The sequence below is a fragment of the Cydia pomonella genome, chromosome 8, assembly GCF_033807575.1.
Source record: "Cydia pomonella isolate Wapato2018A chromosome 8, ilCydPomo1, whole genome shotgun sequence".
Classification (NCBI taxonomy): Eukaryota; Metazoa; Arthropoda; class Insecta; order Lepidoptera; family Tortricidae; genus Cydia; species Cydia pomonella.
Window position 1 is genome coordinate 21113737 of NC_084710.1, and position 23514 is coordinate 21137250.

Sequence of the window (23514 nt, forward strand, 5' to 3'; positions counted from 1 at the left end):
TTTCTTATCTACATTCGAGTCATGCATGAGTCATTATACTCTTAACCCGCGTTTTTCCTGTAGACATCGTAGAATTAAGAGAATGAAATAGTACATTACGATACAAGTGCGAAAATTAGGAAATTCGAAACGAGTGGCGATAAATTAAAACACGACCGAAGGGAGTGATTTAAATCGACACAAGTTGCAAATTACCTATTCGCACATGTATCGTACAACGTTTTACAGTACATATGACCCTTTAAATTTTATACATACGTACGTAATTTTACTAAGAAAAGTTCCGTGAGTCTCAGACATATTAAATGTATTACAAACGGGACACTCACGTCATCATCATCGCGGAGGGCTGCGGCCCGCAGTCTACGTCGGTCCGTCAACGCAAGCTCCTGACGATACTCCTCGGTACAAAGTAGAACATGTCGTGCGTTTTTCTACTTAAAATACATGACCCGTTTCTAATATACTTACGTAATGTGCTAATTATCGAACTAGTGCGATAAAGTAGCACCATATATACTGTAAAACTAATTTTCACACTGCACCTTTAGGCTTCCTTTCCACTAAGGCGGAGACGAGTGGAGACAAGGAGGCGTGCGGGAATCCTCCAATAACATTGGTTCTCTTATCCGCTCCGCTCTGATGATTAACCACGCAACCAATCCTAAATATTGATAATTTCTGCACGTCTCCATTCATCTCCACTCATCCCCGTTTTTAAAATAAGGACATTTTGTACATGTATATCAAGACTCGGAACCGGTTTTAAAAATAACGGTAAATACCGGTTTATTTCGGTATTACTTCGACACTTTCATAAGGACGCAAACGTTTAAGAACTATATTGTAACCTAAATAAACCGGTTTATTCGACGAGCTACGAGACGGCCTGCCGGCCAGGTGGTGTGCTGCGTAAACAAATACCGGTTAATCTGACAAGAACTTCATGGAAATGTTCTTCTAAATACCGGTTTAAAAATAAAGGTTTCACGAACGAAACCGAAATTAAAAGGTAGGTTAAAGGTTTGAAAATTTAACCGGTTTCCGAGCCTTCATGCACATAGATAAATATACTTGTCCAATGTAAATTTACTTTCTACTTGCAGCGAACGACGTGCAATTTTCTTCAAAAGATTGCAGCGGTTAAATTTGTACTTTATTCTAAATGGAGACCAGGTAAAAGGTTCTGAACTTCTGCTCTCGAAAACTTTAAAGCTCGCCACGCTTATTAATGTTTGCCAAAGTCAGAAGTTGCGAACCTGGCTTAAATGTAAGAAAGTTTAAGAGGGGAAATGTTGTCTAAGTTTTGTGCACGTGTTCAGGGGTTGTACCTTTTATAAGCTTAGGTTGCCAGAGCTCAACAAGGGTGCGGGGTGTTAGGGTTGGCAACGCGCATGTAACACCTCTGGAGTTGCAGGCGTCCATAGGCTACGGTAACCGCTTACCATCAGGCGGGCCATAAGTTCATTTGCCACCGACGTAGTTTAAAAAAAAAAACTAATAAAATGTTGTACTTACACAGTTTATTACAAACTTTTATTATCAATGATCGTATGTAGAAATGTAATTATTATAAACATTTGGAAACCATTGTAAGTTTATAATGTTACTAGAAATAATAATAATTTCTTATGTTGGGTAAAATTTTTTTTTCAGCAAAGTAAAAGGTGTTAACAAGGCACATTTACTAATACTTTTCATGCAAATTCATTTTGAATCAATCTTCTTATGGCATTTTTTTTTTTCGTTGTCAATTATAATTCCAACCTCACACTTTACGCTCGCGTCATTGAACGATTAAAACCTGACCTTTGACGGCGTCACACAAAAACATACCTTAACACGAACACAATAAGGTTCAATAATTTCAAAACGGTTACAGAACTTTCCTTAATGACTGCAATAAAACACCACCGTCAATGAAAACACCGAAAACATATTTGACGTAATTAATTGCCGTTGCAATTTGAGTCTAAAGCACTTAGTAATAAAGCTATTTTCCATATGAAAAAGATTTATGAGACATTTAAGTTAACGGCTGTAATAAAAGGGGTTGGTTATTGTATGAAATTAGCGTTAAATTAAAGCTAAAATAATTGCAGCTTGAAAAATGTTGAGCGCACCACGAGGGCAATGAACTTTTGTTATGGATCATTTGATACGAACCATTTGCGTTGTAAATACATAATATCAAAATTGGATAAAATAGAGATACATTTTCAAACTCCCAATGCCATTCTAGGAAGCCTTTTAGCTAACCGAATGTTTGCACTAGTTGCAGTTCAACAAAGCCTAGCTCCAGGGCGTGTTTACATTGGGCACTCTGTCGACATTCGACATTCAACCATGCCGTGCTTAACGAACGAATATAAACTACAATGTTTACACCTTGTGTGGTTATTAGTCAACAACACAACAACTTGTGTGTTATTAGTGTTTTGTGTAGTTATTTATACAGTAAGGCTATGATGGTCGGTTCTTTATCATTTGTCACCATGCCTGTCACGTTCTAACAAGTACCTATATGTAAGCGCAAAAGTGACGGGCATAGTGACAAGTGATAAAAATGGAACCATGATGCCACCGCAGGGTACTGAAAAAGGAACCATACGCAATACAATGGAGCGAACTTCAACGCGACTACATTTCCAAGCTACATACGATAAGTACGAGCCGAAATCATTTTGTCGTAAAAGAGAGCGTCGCGTCGGCGCCTACTAGCCGTTTACACCTTCTACGGTGCGCGACGCGTAGGTATAATTCGTAGGTTACACAGAGAGTCCCATAAGCCTTCATTGCCCTTTACTTTCGGTCTAAAGGAGAGACGTGAACCTTCTTCCTGTCTAAGTATACCCAACCCCACAGTAGGTACTTATCTTTTTTTTGCAAAATACGCGTTTTATTATGTTAAGCTCGTCTAAAATAAACGGAAACATCTATACATTAATGCAATACATCATCTCCGTCATATGGGAAACTGAATCTTGGAACGCATTTGGTTTTTAGGGGATCAATCAGAACCCGTGCTTCATTATCACTTATAATGCCTCGCAATTTCCCCTAACAAATTGCTATTTTAGGGGCCGTAGGAAATATTCTAAAAACAGTAAGTAAGGCACGTTCCGAAACCTGAATTTTGATCTACTTGACCAACCTGAAGATTTTTTTACATGCTAAAATTAAGTGGCGTCAGAAAATAAGAAATGGCTTGTCTTGAGTCCATATGGTATCCATATTTTGTCACAGTCCGAGAAAGTTTGCCAAAATGCCATTTTAACATAGTCAACGGCGATATTTATAGGCGATTTTTATGGTCATAATAAGCGTAAATTTTACTTATTTTTCTGGAATTGTATTACAATTTCTAGTTCTAGTAGTGTATTTTTCAAGGCATATTACCTGTTTTGCATACATATTTTGAATTCAAACTTAAATATCGTAACACATAATTACGAGATTTTACACCATAACCCACTCATCATTATAACGACAAAATTACCATTCTGCACATTATATATATAATATATGTATATATATTGACACCTGTACACCTGTCAGCAAGACTCCGCACCAACACCGAACACAGCTTATGTTGCCTACTGTACGTGCTCGTTATTTTTGACAAATTGGCCTATTAGGCCCATTCCGACGACGTGTGAACGTTGGCGTGGTTTCTGAGATAAACGCTTTAATGAATGGTTATAATTAATGGTTATTTTGCATACTGTACATTGCATGAAATGTTAACTTTTCATTGCAAGTTTGGGCAATAATTTAAGGAATAAAAAGCGGCATATTTAATGAGAAAAACCTTATGACTGTAATAGATGTCATATACAAGAAAAAAAAAGAAAAAGTGTCCCTCCAGTATCCGAGGCCGGATTTGAACCGGCGTGTTCATCTTACGCGGGATACGCCATGACCTTTAGGCCACCCTGCCACGTACCTACGTATTTGCACCTCTACGAATCTTTTACAGTGTAGTGACTGCATCCTAAATTCGCCCAAGTTTATAAATGTTATTAAATAAATAATATATTAATTTAGCTTATCCCGTTTTAGTTAATAACATACGTAATTGTTTATTATGACCGTTATAGGGATGAGCTTGTAAAAGCATTGTATAATCTATTTCCTCTCCTTTGTCGACACTTACTCATTGTGTTTAAATCTCTTTATTTTTATTGTTTGTGTGCGAATATGTTAATCTATTCGGAAATTAGGCAATAGATGGTCTAAAACTAAGCTGGAAAGTAGGCAATAGCTGTAGCACCTGAACCACCCCTACTACAATGTTTCATTGTTATCATCATCGGTCATTGGTGATAATAAAAGGTTTTTTTTGGCGCAACTTTTTCCTTTAACAACTTAAATTAGGTTATTTATAGGACCAATTTTTACTTGTTTAAAAAAAAGAAACGTCAAAACCATCCAGTTCACGCTTAAGGCGTTTTTACTTTTGTAGCTGTTTGTGGTTTTTGAGCAAACACGCTTCTAAGTTTAGAGTCGGTTTGAAGCAAAGCAAAGCAAGCGCATCCAATAACAAGATGGAAAGATGACATTCGTCTGACTCTAGGTCCATACTGGATGTGGGTTGCTGCAGACAGAGCCCAATGGAGACAGAGCCCAGTGGAGGTGGTCTATGCCTTACGGCACACCGAACTGAGGGATATATTATAAAAAAAAGCTCATTTGAAACGTAACTATATAGCTCGGAACAAATGGCTATATTACTACTTGTTATTGTTATTTATGTTAGTTTAGTTTCTGAGTTGTGCTAATATAGATTAAGTATTGATACCGCGTCTGTGGAACGGGATTACTGTATCTTACACCTTAGTTGTATAATCTACTTTTCCAAATCTAGTAGGCTTGCTTCGTTTCTAGCTTTTAAGACACGATTTCTCAAGGGATATAAAATAATAAAGAAACAGAAGCGTAACAGATGAGTTTCTCTGTATTAAAACATATCAATATTTACACCTTAAATAATGTACCGTATATAATAGAAATAATAGTACATTACGATACAAGTGCGAAAAATAGGAAATTCGCAACGAGTGGTGGTAAATTAAAACACGACCGAAGGGAGTGTTTTAGATCGACACGATTTGCGAATTACCTATTCGCACATGTATCGTACAACGTTTTACAGTACATATGGCTCTTTAAAGTTTTGACATATGCATGGAAAGTGCTCATTCACGCACCCGTGCGGGAAAGTAGCACCATATGTACTGTAAAGTACATTACGATACAAGTGCGAAAAATGCAACGAAACAAACAAAAGGCAAATTGCAACAAGTGCTAAATTGAAACACGACCGAGGGGATTGTTTTAAATCGACACGAATTGTGAATTGCCTATTCGCACATGTATCGTACGCATGGCCCTTTAAATTTTCGACATATTTACGTTATAATATGGTAATTATCGCACTACTATTTATCGAGATCCGACTGCTTTTCATGAATTGCGTAAAATATTTGAGGTATTGTCAAAAACGTTTTACGGCCCGATTCGAAGAATGAGATACGATAACGATAAGTTCTGGTTTAGATAAGTTCTCATTTTGATATCGTTTGTATGTCGTATAATTGACAGAAGCAGCTCGATTCGGGCAGCCAATGTCACTTTGACGTTAGAAATATCGTAGATAGATCTTACTGGGATCACAGCGGAATCGAAATAAACGTCAATTTTGACATGTCGTTTAGTTATTGATCTTTTTAAGATCTTAAATGTGTCTTAATCATTCTTCTAATCGGGCCGTTAGTATGATTTAGCGTTGTGCGTCTTTTCTGAAGACTACATGTACTTTAAAAAACTTCTAATTTCGGTGGAAAACAAACATACGGCCCGCCTATGCAAGCAGTCGCCATAGTCTATGGACGCCTGGAACACCAAAGACACATGCGCGTTGCCGACCCTTTACAAACCTGTACACTCATTTTTTGAAGAATCCCATACTGTAGTTTTAAAAGGGAATTTATAATTTGTATGTACCAGAAATAATAGAGAAGTTAATAGTGTACAAACATGTCCTTACACGCAGCGTTACAATTATTACCTCTACCTTTCTCCTTTAAATGAGGTATGAACAATTAAAATACACCACCTACATCTCAACAACAAACACCAATGTACATTTACTGTAAAATCGACCCTAACTCTGCAACATAAAGATCAATTTCCTACAAACTAAAATTAAATTAAGACCATTCTCAGTTAATAGGATCGAATGTAATACGTGATATGCTTAGCTTTGTCATTGTATATCAAATTAATTATAGTAGGTAATTAATCTGAGGATTAAATTACAGACTTCCTTGGATTATGCATGGAATAGGAAACTGAAATTAAACAAATAGATCAGGGGCCCGATTCGACTCGTAGAAGCCACGGAAAGTGATATGGTCACATAATTATTAACTCGATAAGTTTAAGACGAAAGTGAAGGTCCCGCGCGAAATCGCCTTTTCATACAAACATAGTCCTCATTTTCGTCTCTAGATAATAACATTTTTTTTTTTTATGGTAGAGGAGGCAAACGAGCAGACGGATCACCTGATGGTGAGCGATTACCGCCGCCCATGGACACCTGCAACACCAGAGGGGTTGTAAGTGCGTTGCCGGCCTTTAAGATGGGAGTACGCTCTTTTCTTGAAGGTTTGAAGGTCGTATCGGTCCGGAAATACCGCAGGCGACAGTTCATTCCACAGTTTAGCTGTGCGAGGCAGAAAGTTCCTGGAAAAACGCACAGTTGAGGACTGCCAACCATCTAAGTGGTGACGATGGAAATGTTGTCGCGTAGGGCGATGGCGAAAAGAAGCGGCAGGGATTAATCCGAACAATTCCTCGGAGCACTCCCCGTTGTACATGCGATAGAAAAAACACACATTATTGAAAATATTTAAGAGGATTTAAACATTTGTATGAAATCTGTTTTCCGCTCCATATTTGTACAATAATCAAAAAATCGGAAAAAAGTCAAAAATAGGGCTATGCCCCATAGCTATGGTTAATATACATCAAATTATGCAAAAACATTTTCTATAATGTCAATATTCAGAGAGGAAAATGACTACGTATGAATAGAATAGAATAGAATAGATTTTATTTGTATCGATTGTACATCGTCATATTACCTAAAACTACTTTTTACAAGGGACGGGTGCTGGTGTGGGATGCCAAATGTGTAGACACCCTAGCCCCGTCTCATCTCCACGGCACAACTGCAAAACCCGGCGCGGCGGCAGAGGCGGCCGAAAAATTAAAAAAGATCAAATATAGGGGTCTCGGCCCCGAATGCGATTTCGTACCTTTTGGCGTCGAGACCCTTGGCCCGTGGGGTCCGAATGCGTCTACACTATTCAAGGATTTAGCCAAAAAAATAGCAGACGCTACCGATGATCGTAAAGCTGGCAGCTTCCTCGCACAGAGAATAAGTATTGCGATACAACGAGGAAATGCTGCCAGCATCTACGGCACCGTGCCGCAGGGGGATAGTTTTTAATTATTTATTTTAAGATTAGTTTTATTTATTTTTTGATTTAGGTGTGTTACGATATAAGGCCACATTGGCTGACTGGGGTATATATTTTACATAATGTAAAAACTAAACACACATAGTTTCCCACACAAACGAAGAAAAAAAAGGCAAATTGACTCAAACCTGACTAACTGACTATTTTGCCTCAATTATCCAAAAAAAATCTTGGCCTCCGAACGAGACAACTCAGAGCTGCCTACAAATATTTTTGATACTGCCACAGTATATATCATCAAAGGCACTATTTTTTTTGATGTGTTATTTCAAAAGAAGAGTTGCGTTTACACATAAGTATAGATAAACATTCTCTCTTCTCGTAATCATGCCTTTCATTTCCCTGACTATTGAAGCATGCAAACCAATGATAATATAACTCTTTGATGCAAACCAATGGCCTGGATATGTGCGATAACAAAATTTATAGTGGTCTAGAGTAACGGGACATTAAGTCTGATACAGGGTAAATTCGGTCTGGTCCTTTTTTCTACCAAAATATAACAGGAGACCGAATTTGCTTATTTGATATGAACTGAAATAGATGTCATACTTCGCCACTGGAGTCACATTTACTTTACGGCCCGATTCGAAGAATGGGAGACTATAACGATAAGTTCTGTAGGGCTAAGATGGTTGACTCTTTATCATTTGTCACCATGCCATGCCTGTCACGTTTTAACAAGCATGTAAGTGCGAACGTGACGGGCATAGTGACAAGCGATAAAATTGTAACCATGCTGTCACTGCTGGTTTAGATAAGTTCTCATTTACATATCGTTTGTATGTCGTATAATTGACAGAAACAGCTCGATTCGGGCAACCAATCTCACTTTGACGTTAGAAATACCGTAGATAGATCTTGTTGGGATCACAACGCAATCGAAATAAACGTCAATTTTGACATGTCGTTTAGCTATCGATCTTTTAAAGATCTGTCCAAAATTTTAAAGGTGTCTTAATTATTCTTCGAATTGGGCCGTTAGTATACGATCCGTACTTCAAAAAAACAACCCCTGTTCGGACTCACAGAGCGTTCGGATTATTTTATGTCTGATATAAACCATAAGTATATTCTGAAAAACATATTTAATAAGACTCCAGAATTACAAAAACAAAGAAACTTATTAACAAAGTGGTGTAACTTGACTAAGCAAAGGCTTTTTCCCTCAAAGAAAGGGATCAATCGGCAGTTCAGATTAGCCTGTGTACGAATTATCGAGGCTCTACTGTATTTCAGTTTATAATTTATATATAGTGTTATTTAAAAAACACAAATCCAGATATTTAATGACATAGCTTGATTTGTTCAGTTTGATATGGTAACAACAAAACATTTTATTTTATTTTGATCAACGTGAGTTGCCTGAAGGCCAATTCGAATTAAAATTCTGCAGTCAAAATGATGTCATTTGGTTATCATTCGCCCGTGCGTCTTGTTTGCACCAATACATGTTCAATCAAATACGACCGAAATGCACACGCTAATGATTATAAAATGACATCATTTTAATATCAAAATATGGGCCCGAATCGGCCTCCAGATCATACGAATCTTCGTCATATCAAAATGAGATGAAATTCATGTCAAATTAGTAAAACAGAATAGGCATCCAGGTACATAAATATTATAGGACATTATTACACAAATTGACTAACAATAAGCCCCACGGTAAGCTCAAGAAGGCTTGTGTTGTGTGCAACCATACAACGGTATATGTAACATATAAATGCTTAAATACATAGAAAACACCCAAGACTCAGGAACAAATATCCGAGCTCATCACACATCGGCCTCATAAGCAGTGTCGCCACCCACTAGATCCCTTAATTAACCTTTTTTACTCGTATGTGGGATCAAAAGTGGTGGGTAACCTCCGTTGTGCTGTGTAGAGCAGAAAGCATCGCTTGCGAAAAACATGACTAAAACATTGGGTCAGGATCTTTATCTACACGTATCGCACTCTTATCGAAAGGTTTAAAGTGTGCGAATACAATTTCCCACATAATACTATTGCAACTAACTGCACTAGGAAAAAAAGACACTAAAAATAAAATATGGCATGAATTTAGAGTTAGACCAATCTATGTACGTTGGTAGCGATTTTGATAGCCCAGATTGTGCAAGGGTTATTTAAAAGTCATAAATTCATAGAAGTTTGACGTTTAAAATAACACTTGCACATTCTGGGCTATCAACATTGCTGCCAACTTAGCTTGGTCTAACTCAAACTTTAGTTTTCTTCAATTATTCACTATGAAACAAAAAATACATAAATTAATTTTTGAGAAGCAGAAACGTCTGCGATGCTATTAAGCTTAGAATAAATTTTAAAGTGCAAAAATTACTGCCTTGTGTGAGACTTGAACTCACGGCCTCTGAATCTTTACTCCAGCGCTCTGCCAACTGAGCTACCAAGACCTCATCCATAGCGTAGAGTTTAAGTCACACCCAAGACAGTAATTTTCCCACTTTTATATTTATTCTAAGCTTAAAATTTACATCTCTTGAAAGTTAAAGTAGACAACTTTCTCGCAGGAAGAAAACTTGACTGTTTATTATTATTTCGAATACATAAAGGCACTTTTAGCCTTCGCGTTCAATATAACTGAGGCACGTGTGGGCTCTTTGTCACGTGCCAACATAATAGGCCAATTACAATAAACGCTAGCCTAAACTACTTAGAAGGTAATCTTGGCGTAAACATCAACAGATCAATACTTAGTTATGCGTAACCGAATATGCAAAGGTACACACTAGCGCTTTCTGGTAACTTGCATCTTTCAATTTGGTAAGTATGGTTCATAACGCGGCTTATTTTGGACGTACATTGTTATCTGAATCTTCTTCTTTCTCTTTGCCTCAAGGAGCTCCCCGCGGTTTTAATCGATTTTGGCCAAGTTTTGAGTCGTTACTCCTACATTTGCACTATAGATAGAATTATAAGACAAACGGCTGTAGATTCCTCAATCTTTTACTTCTATTCTGGTCTACCAGAGTTTGAAAGATACGAACAATTATTTTTTATATTCTTTTAAACATTGTCTAAAACACACTATTTTCGTTACTCGACTGCTATGAAGGATTTTACATATACGAAATCTACATATTTGGGTCCGTCTTTAATGTCTCTAAAATTGGTCAGAGATTTTAATTTTAAACTAAACACAAAAGTTACGGCCAGAAAACCAGTTTTTTGGCCTAAAATTGTTCAAAGTTAATGCCAAATATCTCGAAGACAGTGAACTTTGCAGTAAATATGGGACACTATATTGTCTATATTGCTTAAGGCCGTTGCTGTTAATATGATAAGCTACAAAAAACATTAGAAAACTAAGGGATTCAGATTGAAGGTCATTCATTGGTGCTAGGGAGCCACTTAATCCCATTATTTAGGGTCGGTTCTCCTCGTTTCCATGCGCCACGACCGTCTATCCTGAGTTGTCTTTGGGGTAAGTTGGGCTCGTTCCAAGTCGCGGGTCACTGTAGACCACCATGTCTTTCTTGTCTGCTCGCTTCACTGTTCGTTAATGCCAAGGCTTGTTATCAGAACGACATCTAACTGATGTCATTCAGTTATCTTCCATTCGCTCGTATTGGTGCGAACGAGACGCACTCTACTCTGTATCTTTAGGTATTTAAATAAAAGTAAACAAACAATTTGTCAATTATCGGGTAGTTATAACATTTATTGGTTAACCAACCAAATACAAAACCACCTGGATCTGTCACTGAACGACCTGACTTTAACCTACATTATTTGATCATATTATATTTTCATTTACCCTCGACTGGCTTAAGGAGCCATTTGAAGGTAGGTTTTGTTTACTCTTATTTCAAATAACCATTACCGAAAGATACAGTTCAATTCCAGTCCAATTGGCTATCATTACAAAACCAAAATCATAACACATTGATAAATCAGAATCAGCCTCGAAATCTGTAAAAAAATATAACCCTGTTATAACATCCCTCTGCTTTTTCGCCACTCAGTTATGCAGTTTTTAATTGCTTTCCGCACGTTTCGTTTGTACCAGCGTTGAACGTTGCAGCAAACATAAATTGAATTTATTTGTTCGTTTGGAAAATCAACGAACGTTCGCGAAATATTTTAAAACGCATGCGACATAAAACGAAATTGGGAAACTGTAGTCAATGATAGTTAAGTTAACCTTAAAAGAACCTTAAATGAAGATATCTAAATATCAAATCAATGTTTGACTTTCAGAGTAATTTAACATATTGCTACTTGGAATCAGCTATGAACTAATTGATGTAATTATTGTATCCAAGATATCACTCCGACTGCCGCGGCAAATTACGATGTTAATATTAATAGAATAGAATAGTTTATTCATTATAAAAACACAATATAAATTTGCACTTCAAACTTATACGTATTTTAAATAATTATCGTCAAACATTATAATTATGTGCATATTTACATTGAATATTACAATAAAATTTACATTATTTCATTTGATTTATATGTTTTTTCATTTATTATATCAACGTTAAATTCAGAGTAGTCATTAGTGAGGTATTATTTAACGCTATACAGTGTGCGAGATAATAGCAGCATTTTCAGGCGTTTGCGGAAAGAATTCTCACTTTCGATATTCTTCATATGGTAAGGCAGTTTATTGTAAAGTTCACAGCCCATTGCATTTGGCGAGCGTTTTGCAAGTTTTAGCCTATTCGCATTCGGTATTATATCAAGGGATCGTTTGGTATGGCGAGGGTTGTATTGAGACCGTATCTTGAATTCGTGGATATTCTTTCTCATATACATGATTACCTCCTATGTGAATTATTACAACCAACAATGGTACTTTTCAAATGTAATAAAACGTCAAATTGTATTGTATGTTTATAAAGGAAGGTAAAACAATAGTTACAAACAACAGTTTTCAGTGTTTCTACAGAACTCTATTTCGGGTCCGCCAACTTAACTAAAGGAACCTTTTTCTTACCCACAATAGTAACTATCTTGAACTCTAAACGACCCCATTTGACTCCAACTTTATGCTATTAACACCAAACCTTTCTAACCTAAGATTATGAAACGTGCATTCAAAATTGAGCTCTCCTCTTTGAACTTATAATTTAATTTCAAAGAAGCATGTTATCGTGATTTATGTTTTTTTTTAATTCTAAATACAAATACACATACAAATGGTTTATTCGCAGTAACAAAGGCAGTAATATGGTTACAATGGTACCTACATATATAATTATATATGTATGATTTCAATGGCGGTGTTACTACGTCAGACTTATGGAGTCGAATTGTTACTTGATATGTATTAATATAGATTTTAAATTTGATCAAAAATAAAAAATCAGGTTGGAAATAAAACAATAGTATCACTATTTCTCAAAATAATAATTACAAATTTTAATTTTTGATTTATGATCGGAAACCATCTCGGATTAAAGTGTATTCATCTTTACTGGTCCTATCATGTAAACAAACACTTGTCGGAGATATAATCACACTTTTCTCTGGAATTACACGATAATCATTACTTAAAATGTTGTTGTATGTTAAAGAAACCTAATAACCACTGAAATACTATATGTTTATGTATGCATATATTTATTTACAATATGTATCTTATATATAGGTGTATATCTGTGGCCCTAGTGAAAAAGGGTACAAGTCTCTGGCAGCGCAGGTGTAAAGGGGTGTAAGTTCCACGTAACACTTATGCCCTTATACACCTAAACTGCCAGAGACTTGTACCCTTTTTCACTAGGGCCACAGATATAGATTTACGTATATGTTATAGTTTGCGTATTTATACTACGGATTGTCTACTTTTTATTTTATTTTATTATTATTGATTGCTCTCGTCCTACATTTACGTGTATCCAAAATTCTCGTATTGCTACTGTTAATATTGATTTGTCTTTCACCTGTTAGTGTTTTATCCTTTTGTATTTTCTCAAAGGTTAGCTGGAAGAGATCCATTTTAGGGATAAGTTCGCCTTTGTACATAACTTTTTTTTTGTTTTGTTTTATGTTAACCTGTTTATGTGCAATAAATTGACATACATACATACATAAATATGGGTACTGTAAACTTTCGCCGGCTCGAAAAACATCTGACACCTGTTTATGTATATTCAATTCCTTATAATGCGAGAAAGACAATATCTCGAATTCCGGAGTGTGAAATAAATACATTGTACCTAAATGTGAAGCTATCTCAGCGAGTGTCGGTGTACAATTTGTAGTTCCTCAAGAATCTCAAGTGTTTTTTTTTTTTTTTATTTATTACAGATAAATCACAATTACAGAATATTTGATCAAAAAGTATCGTTAAACCACAATGGTTTGTCTCGATACTCCATTCCGCAGTATTTAATAATTAAGTAGAAATACAATGCAATACACATATACATCCAATTCGTAAATGACATTATAATTGCAAATATCACAAACTGAGCGCGTTTGTTATCATACCGGCCGGCCGAGCAAAACAAGAACCGGTCCACGCTTACTCGATACAGGCTGCTCCATTTGCACTAAATGAAATAACATAAATATGCATTAGTTAAAATAATTTAATTGTTTAAGCATTTCCTTGTTAAGAATATATGCTATATTGTTTGGTGTTATCTTATCTTTCCACTCTTTAGGTAACTTATTTATTAACTCTGGTATGATGTATTCTGATGTTCTTCTGCCATAAAAATTGTTGAATTGGGGCTTTTGAAGCATTTGATTTGTTACTTGCCTCGTGTTTATTGGATGTGAGATTAAATGCTGGATTTCATTTCTAAAGTATTGCTCTTTTAGCATATGGTGTTTAAACTTTGTGTGAACCGGTAGGACCTTACATAAAGTGAAGAGGTCACTATCACACACAAGGTTCTCTCTCATTTTACGGGGTACTATTAACTTTAGCAGCCTAACTTGCAGCTTATATATTTTGTCAAGGTATGATTTAAATGTACGGCCATAACTACTTAACCCATAGGAAATTATGCTTTCCACGAGTGCATTATAAATATCCAATCTAATATTATATGGAATTTTATTTCGTAGAATATATATTTTTGCCATTAAAGCTCGTAATCTCGTGCACACTGAGTCAATGTGGTCACTCCAGTTAAAGCGATTGTCAATTATAACACCTAAATATTTATGTTTATAAACTTGTTCCAACGGCGTACAATTACAATTTTGGTCACAATTCTGTAGAGAGTGGAGACACTGGTGGTCGTGCCCTATAATCCTAACTGCTCTTACCGATCTTGATTGGCTAGAATGTATATGAAGCAATTTGGTTTTATTTGCATTTATGGCGAGAACTTGTACGACGTCTCGTTACCCGCAAACTATCTTGTTACGTAACTCGTTCCTTGAAACATTCACATTCAGTCTACATCAGGGGGCTTTAAAATTAAATACAGCGGGCTAAGCACGGTTGCATTTTTATCGTCTGTCATCATATCTGTCACGTTTGTTTGAACAAGTGCGAAAATGGCAGGCATAGTGACAAGTGATAAAACAAAAACTATGCTGCCAATGTAGCAGCGCTATAATGGTCGTGTTTTTGTCATTTGCATGCGTCACTTTCGTACTTATGTATTCGTTAGAGCGTGACAGGTATGATGACAAATGATAGACAGCCGACCATCTTAGCCCTCCTGGGTTCGATTCTATTCGCTACACTAAGCTGTTTTTATTATAGAACCAACCTCAAAATCGCGAAAAAATTGAGATATTTTCGCTATAGTAAAAGTAGTTTTATTTAGCGAGTAGAATCGAGCCCTGCATTTAAAGCTCCATGTAGGTAGTAGAAGACACTGTATAGAGTTTAAGTTTATTCGAAATTAAGGGACTATTGCAAACAATTTTGGCAATTCACTATCGTTGAGTTCGTATAAAATGAAGAATCAAGATATTTCAGAGACGCCATGTCAGATCCGGGAGTTCCGTGAGAGAAACGATGCTGCAATGCCGGTCGTGACATGCGGTTCCTTAGAGAAAGTTTATAATATATGTGTAGATAAAACACTGTATGTACATAATTAGGCAATAAACACCCATCTGATCTTTTTATGAAACTCACTTCGTTCGATTCATAAACCTACTCTCATAGTTTTATACCTTTCATTATCTTCTCTATTCTCTAATAACACTTTAGAGTTGCCACTTTATAATACTTTTCTCAATCAATTATTTGTATTTGTTATATTTGTATTAGTAACAATAGATATATAATATGTATTAATTAAATAAAGAATAGAAAGTAACAGTCACATAAACAACTAAGTATTGTATTATTATAGTTAAAGTTGTTTGATTAAAAAAAGAGTATAACTACGGCGCTTTTTTTCTGTGACTAGCTTGATCTGTGTAAAATTTTCCTAAAATTATTTATTTCCATCTAGCTGGTATAATATATGGTGAAAATGTTTTTCAAAAGCATGTTATTTTATATTTTCTCCAATATGCTCGGGAATGTTCACCTTATTGTAGCAAAAATAGTACGGGAAGTTCTTCATTATGGTCAAACTCAAATTAAAAATTCAAACCATTGTTGTCGTGTTTTAGCGGACGGGAAAGTTATTACTGTATTGTTTTTCACTTTTTAAAAACATGTATCCACTAAGAAAAACGCATACAGCCAATTCATAAAGCTACGGGCTACATCTACACGACCCGGTCAGCATCATTTCAAGCTATAGGATAGAGTCGTGTAAGACCGACGTGTATGATCGTGCGAATACTGCTTAATAAAATCAAAGACTATTATTTAAGGATCTAATGCGTGCAAATACAGCTTATATTGCACAATTATATTGAATGGTACTGACTGGCAGAATAGTTGTGCCTTTAACTGTTTTTAGGGTTCCGTAGCCAAATGGCAAAAAACGGAACCCTTATAGATTCGTCATGTCCGTCTGTCTGTCCGATTCTGTCACAGCCACTTTTTTCCGAAACTATAAGAGCTGTACTGCTCAAACTTAGTAAGTGGATGTATTCTATGAACCGCATTAAGATTTTCACACAAAAATAGAAAAAAAAACAATAAATTTTGGGGGTTCCCCATACTTAGAACTGAAACTCAAAAAATCTTTTTTCATCAAACCCATACGTGTGGGGTATCTATGGATAGGTCTTTAAAAATGATATTGAGGTTTCTAGTATCATTTTTTTCTAAAATGAATAGTTTGCGCGAGAGACACTTCCAAAGTGGTAAAATGTGTGTCCCCCCACCCCCGTAACTTCTAAAATAACAGAATCAAAAATCATAAAAAAATATATGATATACATTACCATGCAAACTTCCACCGAAAATTGGTTTGAACGAGATCTACTGAGTAGTTTTTTTTAATACGTCATAAAATTTAAAAAAAAAAATTTTTTTCGTCAAACCCATACGTGTGGGGTGTCTATGAATAGGTCTTCAAAAAAGATATTGAGGTTTCTTATACCATTTTTTTCTAAACGGAATAGTTTGCGAGAGAGAACCTTCCAAAGTGAAAAAAGTGTGTCCCCCCCCCTGTAACTTCTAAAATAACAGAATTAAAAATCTAAAAAAAATATATGATATACATTACGATGCAAACTTCCACCGAAAATTGGTTTGAACGAGATCTAGTAAGTAGTTTTTTTAATAAGTCATAAAATATTTTTTTTTTCATCTAACCCGTACGTGTGGAGTATTTATTTATTTATTTAATCTTTATTGCACAAAAGAAAACAATCTTATAGTACAAAAGGCGGACTTAATGCCACGAGGTATTCTCTACCAGTCAACCTTAAGGCTAAGCAGAGAGATTGAGAGCGGTGCTACAATAACAATAGCAAAACAAATCAAGCAAAAATACATAAAATAACATATACATACAAACATAATACACACATACATATATAAATAAATATCTATGGATAGGTCTTCAAAAATGATATTTAGGTTTCTAATATCATTTTTTTCTAAACTGAATAGTTTGCGCGAGAGACACTACCAAAGTGGTAAAATGTGTGTCCAAAGTGGTAAAATGTTGAACGAGATCTAGTAAGTAGTTTTTTTAATACGTCATAAATGTTACGGAACCCTTCATGGGCGAGTCGCACTTGGCCGCTTTTTTAATAATTAAAGAGGGAAATCGTTTTTGACGTTTTTGATGTGAAGGTTGAGTGCTGTTTCATGTTTAAATTATGATTATTTTACCTGATTTCCTCGCATGTTTGGAGAAAAGCGCTATATATGCCTCGGCAGGAACAGCAATCAATCTCATCCACGAATTGCCTTTCCCGGCCTCTGCAATAATATACTATTATTTTCATTTAACTTGCAGATTCTAAACCGTGTTTTGGTTTTACCATTCCCATACCCATTTTAGTTCGTATTAGACTGTATAAACATGTACCTACATTCCTCAAAATCCTGGTTCATTTCTCAAATCCGAAAAAACTTTAACTATTTCGCACACTAAATGAGGGCAATATAACCCTCTATATTTTAGAATCGAAAACGGTCCCGAATTCTCGAAAACAAAAGCTAGGGAAATGGCCCAATCTGACGCAACGGGTCGTGTGAGCCCGTTTCGTAAAAATGGAGAAAAACACGCTCGAATAGTGCAAAATGGAGGTAGATCGACTGAAGAATAGCCTTTCATTTGTAACGATGGTCAGTCAATCGTTTTGGTGAATTTTGTAAAGTCAAGGGGTTTCGTGGTAGAAATAGGAATACAAAGGTAGTTACAGGGGACCGATTTTTGAATTTCGAGTGCTCGATTTCGTCACTCGAAAACTAAATATATAATAAATAAAAAATGAAATATTCCAATCGGTTCGGAGCACACATAAATAATAACAAATAACTTCAAATAACAAGGATTACCTCCCTCGAAATTTTGAAGTCATTTACAGCGAACAACGAAACCTAATAAAACTTGGTACATTAGCAAAGCAGAAAATAACCTAGATTATACTCTGACAGCGACATGGTCATTAACGTCGCCCGAATAATGCCCAAATTTTTTCGGTGATTAATGTACCGTAGCAAAAACTGTGAGACATTAAGTAAATGTAGCTGCATAGTCTTTATTTACAAAATAAAGAAGTATTATAATATATTAGATACCTATCCATATTTATTTACTAGTAGCTTTGTCAGTGTCGTAGTCGCAGTTCTAGTGGTTCTGTGTTGCAGAAACCAAAAAAATAAAAAATCCTTCATTGAGTCATTATTCACTTACAATAGTGCCATAGTCTTTAGACTTTCCAATAAACAAAACGACAGAAAAATCTATGAAACTACCATACCAGCTCACAAAATGTCACTAGAATCGGTTAAGAAATGCGACCTGCAGAGGAAAAAATCCGGACATACAAAAGCATTTTTGCCCAAGCTGAAACGGAGACCTTCGCTAACGCTCGGTCAATAATTGAAAACGTCACATGGTATTTTAACCCAAAATATGAAAACGTCACTTCGTATTTTAACTCAAAATATGAATTATGTTACTAAGCCTCGTATAGACAGATCAAGAAATTACATGCGATTTTAGTTACATTGCGGTATTTGGCCGATTGACTGTAAATTCTTTGTAGTCTGTAGTTTGCAATGCATCGAATATTGCATGCAAATTCTTGAACAGCCTAAATAGGGGCTTAATAAAAAACAATCTTCTTCTTCTCGGCATATTCGCGTCCACTGCTACATATGCCTCGTTCATGGATTTCCATGTTGTTCTGTATGCGGCGGTTCTATGCCAGGTCTGCCCTGCCGTCTTTCTGATATCGTCCGACCATCTGGCTCGTGGTTTTCTGTCACCTCGGCTTCCCAGTCGGGGTCTCCAGAACAGTACTCGCTGGCCCCATCGGTCATCATTCCTGCGACAGATATGGCCGGCCCATTCCCACTTCAGCTGCGCAATTCTTTTGGCGATGTCGGTAACTTTTGTGCGTTGGCGAATCTCCTCATTCCGAATTCTGTCCCGATAGAAAAATATAAATAATCGTAATTCATTTGAAAATCAAGTTCAAGAATCAATATGTCTGATTTAAGAGTCCCCGGCAAGCTCGGCCAAATTTCATCTTCCCATAAAACCGAAGGTTCGTTCTCATTTTGAAACTACGCGTTTGACTGTAATGAAACTTTGTACATAGAATCACATGAGATATATCTAGTCTTGTAATTAGTAAATATAGCTCTAATTTATCAAACAAACGAAACAGAGCAAAAACAAGTCTTGTATGAAAAACTTAAATACGTTGTATTTTTTAACTACGGTATCTGAAGCTACATAAACTAATTACCGGACTAGATACACCTTATCCTATTGTAAGTACAAAGTTTCAGAGTAATTTAGCTACTCGTTCTAAAATGAGAGCGTAACTACGTTTGTATGGAGAATCGAGCTTGAGCCCTTAAGCTTTCACGATTTACACACGTTGTTACGAAATCGGGACTTAATGCGATCAAGTCACGTTTTCGTGAATAATAATCAATAATTTGCCTATTATTTTTTAATAAAAAAAAAACAGTCAAATTAAATATAAAATGTGGTAGACAATACAACCAATAAGAACATACATACTTACCCAGATGACAATTTAAACTCTCACGTTTTGTACACATATTTAATAATGAAATTTAATCGCGTTAGACACGTTGACATTAAATATATCTAATTTAAGTCTTATCAAGAAAACTTCTGCCTGTCTAAATTGAGCAAGCGAAATATTCCAAAATTGAACAAAAGTTCTAAAGTAGAATTTAGAGCGAGCGTGAGTGACAAGCAAAGTTTTTTGCTGGGTGTATATTAAATTTTCCATCTCATCATCGCGAAGCGAAGACAAGACGTAATTAAATATCGAGACAGTGACAATGTATTAAAACACAGTTAAGAATGATTCATGGTTAGTTTCACTGGACTTAATTCGACCGGGACCATGGGTCCATAGACCGTGACCGTGATTACTTTTTGTATTGTTTTCGAGCTCCCGATATTATACTAGTTACCCAAGCAAAATGCATGTAACTGCGTCGAAATATCGGGAGTTCGAAAAAAATACAAAAGGTAATCATGGTCCATATAATGTTTTTTTTTTAAATATTAAGCTGTTTTGTTGCGAGATTACCTACCATAGATATCTAAATAAACTTATTATAAATGGGTTTTTCATCAATGTATGCAGAGTGTGATACGAGTATCTTCTATACTTCAAAATATTTCTAAGGTTCAACAGTAAAAACCTAGGTAACCTATGTAAGAATATTCTTCGACTATCGTATTTTAATCTATCCCTCATTAGTAGGTAATTTAATAGAAAAATTAAATGTATAAAATGAATGGGTAGCCATACAGCATGGGAATGCTGCCGGCATAATGGGAACTTTCGGGCCGGGCTTGTTGCAGGGCGGGAATGGGCGTTAGTTTAGATGTTTTTGACGAAGCTTATTGCAGAAATTAGGAGTTTTTTTTATTAAATATCAACAGGGATAAATTACGTAAAGATCATCTTGGTAATTATTACAAACCTTGGTAAAATTACATTTGGAACATCAATTATAACGCAGCCCATTGCTAATTAGATTCCTCTGTCCATCATGTCAGACGGCCTACCGCGAAACACGAAACTCGAAATTTCGTTGTCTGGCTCTCTATCACTCGAATGCTAGAGTGACGGGAGGCAAATAATGTAACTTCGATTTTCGTATTTCGCGGTAGGCCCCCTGTTAGGGGTTCATCCATCACGCACATCCCTGTACTACTACACCGCGATACTGTGTATGCATCTGTGCACTGCTTATCAGTAGATAGAGCACATAAGATGAAAAATTGATGCACTATGACACGAGATGTATCTGATGATGAACTTAGAGGAAGTGCGCGGGCTCTTGTTGTTGGTTTGAGATTGATATTAATGTTGAGCAGGTTTTATAGAATCCTCTTGGTGAGCAGTTGGGTCTCATGTGACGAGCAGGACCATTAAGTCCTTGGTCATTAGGTCATTTAGGTAGGATTAGGCCTACCTAATCCGATCACCTAATAGGTACCTATGATGAACTTCGAGATAATAAGAGGAATCGTGACGGTTTGAGGTATGATTTGTGGGCTTTTTAGAATCCTCTTGGTGAGCAGTTGGGTCTCATGTGACGAGCAGGACCTAATGATAAACTTTGAAATAGTACGAGGGAACTCGGTGATGGTTTGAGGTATGATTTGTGGGCTTTTTAGAATCCTCTAGGTGATCAGTTGGGTCTCATGTAACGAGCAGGACCTAATGATGAACTTCGAGACAATACAAGGGAAGTCGGTGATGATTTGAGATATGTTTTGTGGGCTTTTTAGAATCCTGTTGGTGATCAGTTGGGTCTCATGTGACGAGCAGGACCTAGTGATGAACTTTAAGATAGTACGAGGGAACTCGGTGATGGTTTGAGGTATGATTTTTGGGCTTTTTAGAATCCTCTTGGTGATCCAGAAGATCTGAGAATGAATTTAAGGGAAGTGTGGGAAAATACTGCAATAATCGATTTAAATATAAAATGATATTATTTACTACGATTTTAATTTTATTTAAATTTACTGTCGTAGCAGACTAATTTTACAGATATACTATCAAGCATATTTACCAAGGCTCTTATAACTGTATTTTTAGAACCTGATATGATAAATATTTAAAAAAATATATTCAGTTATTTTCTTAAGTAAGATATCTAGACTGCGAGAAAGTCGTGTTTGCATTCCTCGTACCCTGTTGATGTGTCTCCACGATCCACGAGTCACGTGTCACGTGAAAATACAATATCTAGTGGGGGGAATCTACGTTATATGACTACCAACTCAAAAGTGAGTACATGGTGTTCAAAGCGGGAAACAAATGCCCAACGTATGTACCTCCGATTCTCCTGAATGGTCAGGGACTGAAGAGGGTGACGACCTTCAAGTACTTAGGGCATTTGGTAACCGAAGATCTGCGCGACGACGCGGACATCGAAAGGGAGCGCAGAGCATTGGCGATGAGAGCCAATATGATAGCCCGCAGGTTTCATCGATGTACAGTCCAAGTAAAAATAACTCTGTTCAGAGCGTACTGTACATCGCTGTATACTTGCAGCTTATGGACCAGATATACCCAGCGATCGCTAAATGCTCTGCGGGTCCAATACAACGACGCCTTCAGGGTGCTGTTGCGGCTGCCGCGATACTGCAGCGCGTCCGGGATGTTTGCGGACGCGAGCGTGGACGGTTTCTACGCCATGCTCCGCAAGCGTTGCGCCGCGATGCTTGGTAGGGTGCGTGACAGCCGCCATAGCCTCCTGGCGATCGTGGCTAACAGGTGGGACAGTGGCCTTTTGAAGCACTGGTCCTCCATGCACGTTAGCCTTAATAATAAGTTCAATTTAATGTGATATAATATATTTATTTAATGTAATTTATATGGTCAATTTATTAATTGTAATGGTTGTAATTTAATTTTATAATTTTATTATTTTTAAAGCTGTAGTATATTTGATTTAATAATAATTTTAAATTTTTTAAATTTTTTCAATTTTTATTATTGTAATTTAGTTATAAGCTGTATAGGTATATGGATTCCTTATTGTCCGAAATAAATGAATTTTATTTTATTTTATTTTTTTTATTTTTTATTTATTTTTTACTACCGCTCCATCACCCTGGGCGACTTCCTGCTAAGTAATGGTGTGCCGTTATGTGGTATCGCATCTCGGAGCGACCTTGACAAATGACTTGTTTTGACATTTGGTGTGTACAGCCCTTAATCATATTGTCCAATTACCATATACGCAGTTTACACTTTACCGAAGATCCGTTACGAGCTGAAAATATTCCAGCTGCGATAACGCCATTATGTGCACTTTTGCTTGTTTGTGGTGCGCGTCCCGCGGCCGCTGCTGGAAACCATCGCGGGCGCGGACTTCTGGCCGAAGAGTGTGATATTTCGTGGGAATCTGTCGTGCTGCGAAAA

At 36.4% G+C, this 23514-nt stretch overlaps 1 protein-coding gene and 1 non-coding gene across 2 annotated transcripts; one reads left to right on the top strand and one right to left on the bottom strand.

The window, feature by feature from the left end:
- Nucleotides 1-9895: 9895 nt before the first annotated feature.
- On the bottom strand, nt 9896-9968 carry Trnaf-aaa (transfer RNA phenylalanine (anticodon AAA)). Its single transcript has one exon. It is a non-coding gene; the product is annotated as a tRNA-Phe (tRNA).
- Nucleotides 9969-22381: 12413 nt separating this feature from the next.
- Nucleotides 22382-22936, top strand: LOC133520326 (uncharacterized). The gene has a single exon (XM_061854698.1). It carries the CDS (start codon nt 22382-22384, stop codon nt 22934-22936), a length of 555 nt encoding a protein of 184 aa, XP_061710682.1.
- The last annotated feature ends 578 nt before the right edge of the window (nt 22937-23514 follow it).

What these genes read in the sequence shown, in the direction of transcription:
- LOC133520326 (XM_061854698.1), top strand. Translation starts at nt 22,382, where the DNA reads ATGGTGTTCAAAGCGGGAAACAAATGCCCAACGTATGTACCTCCGATT.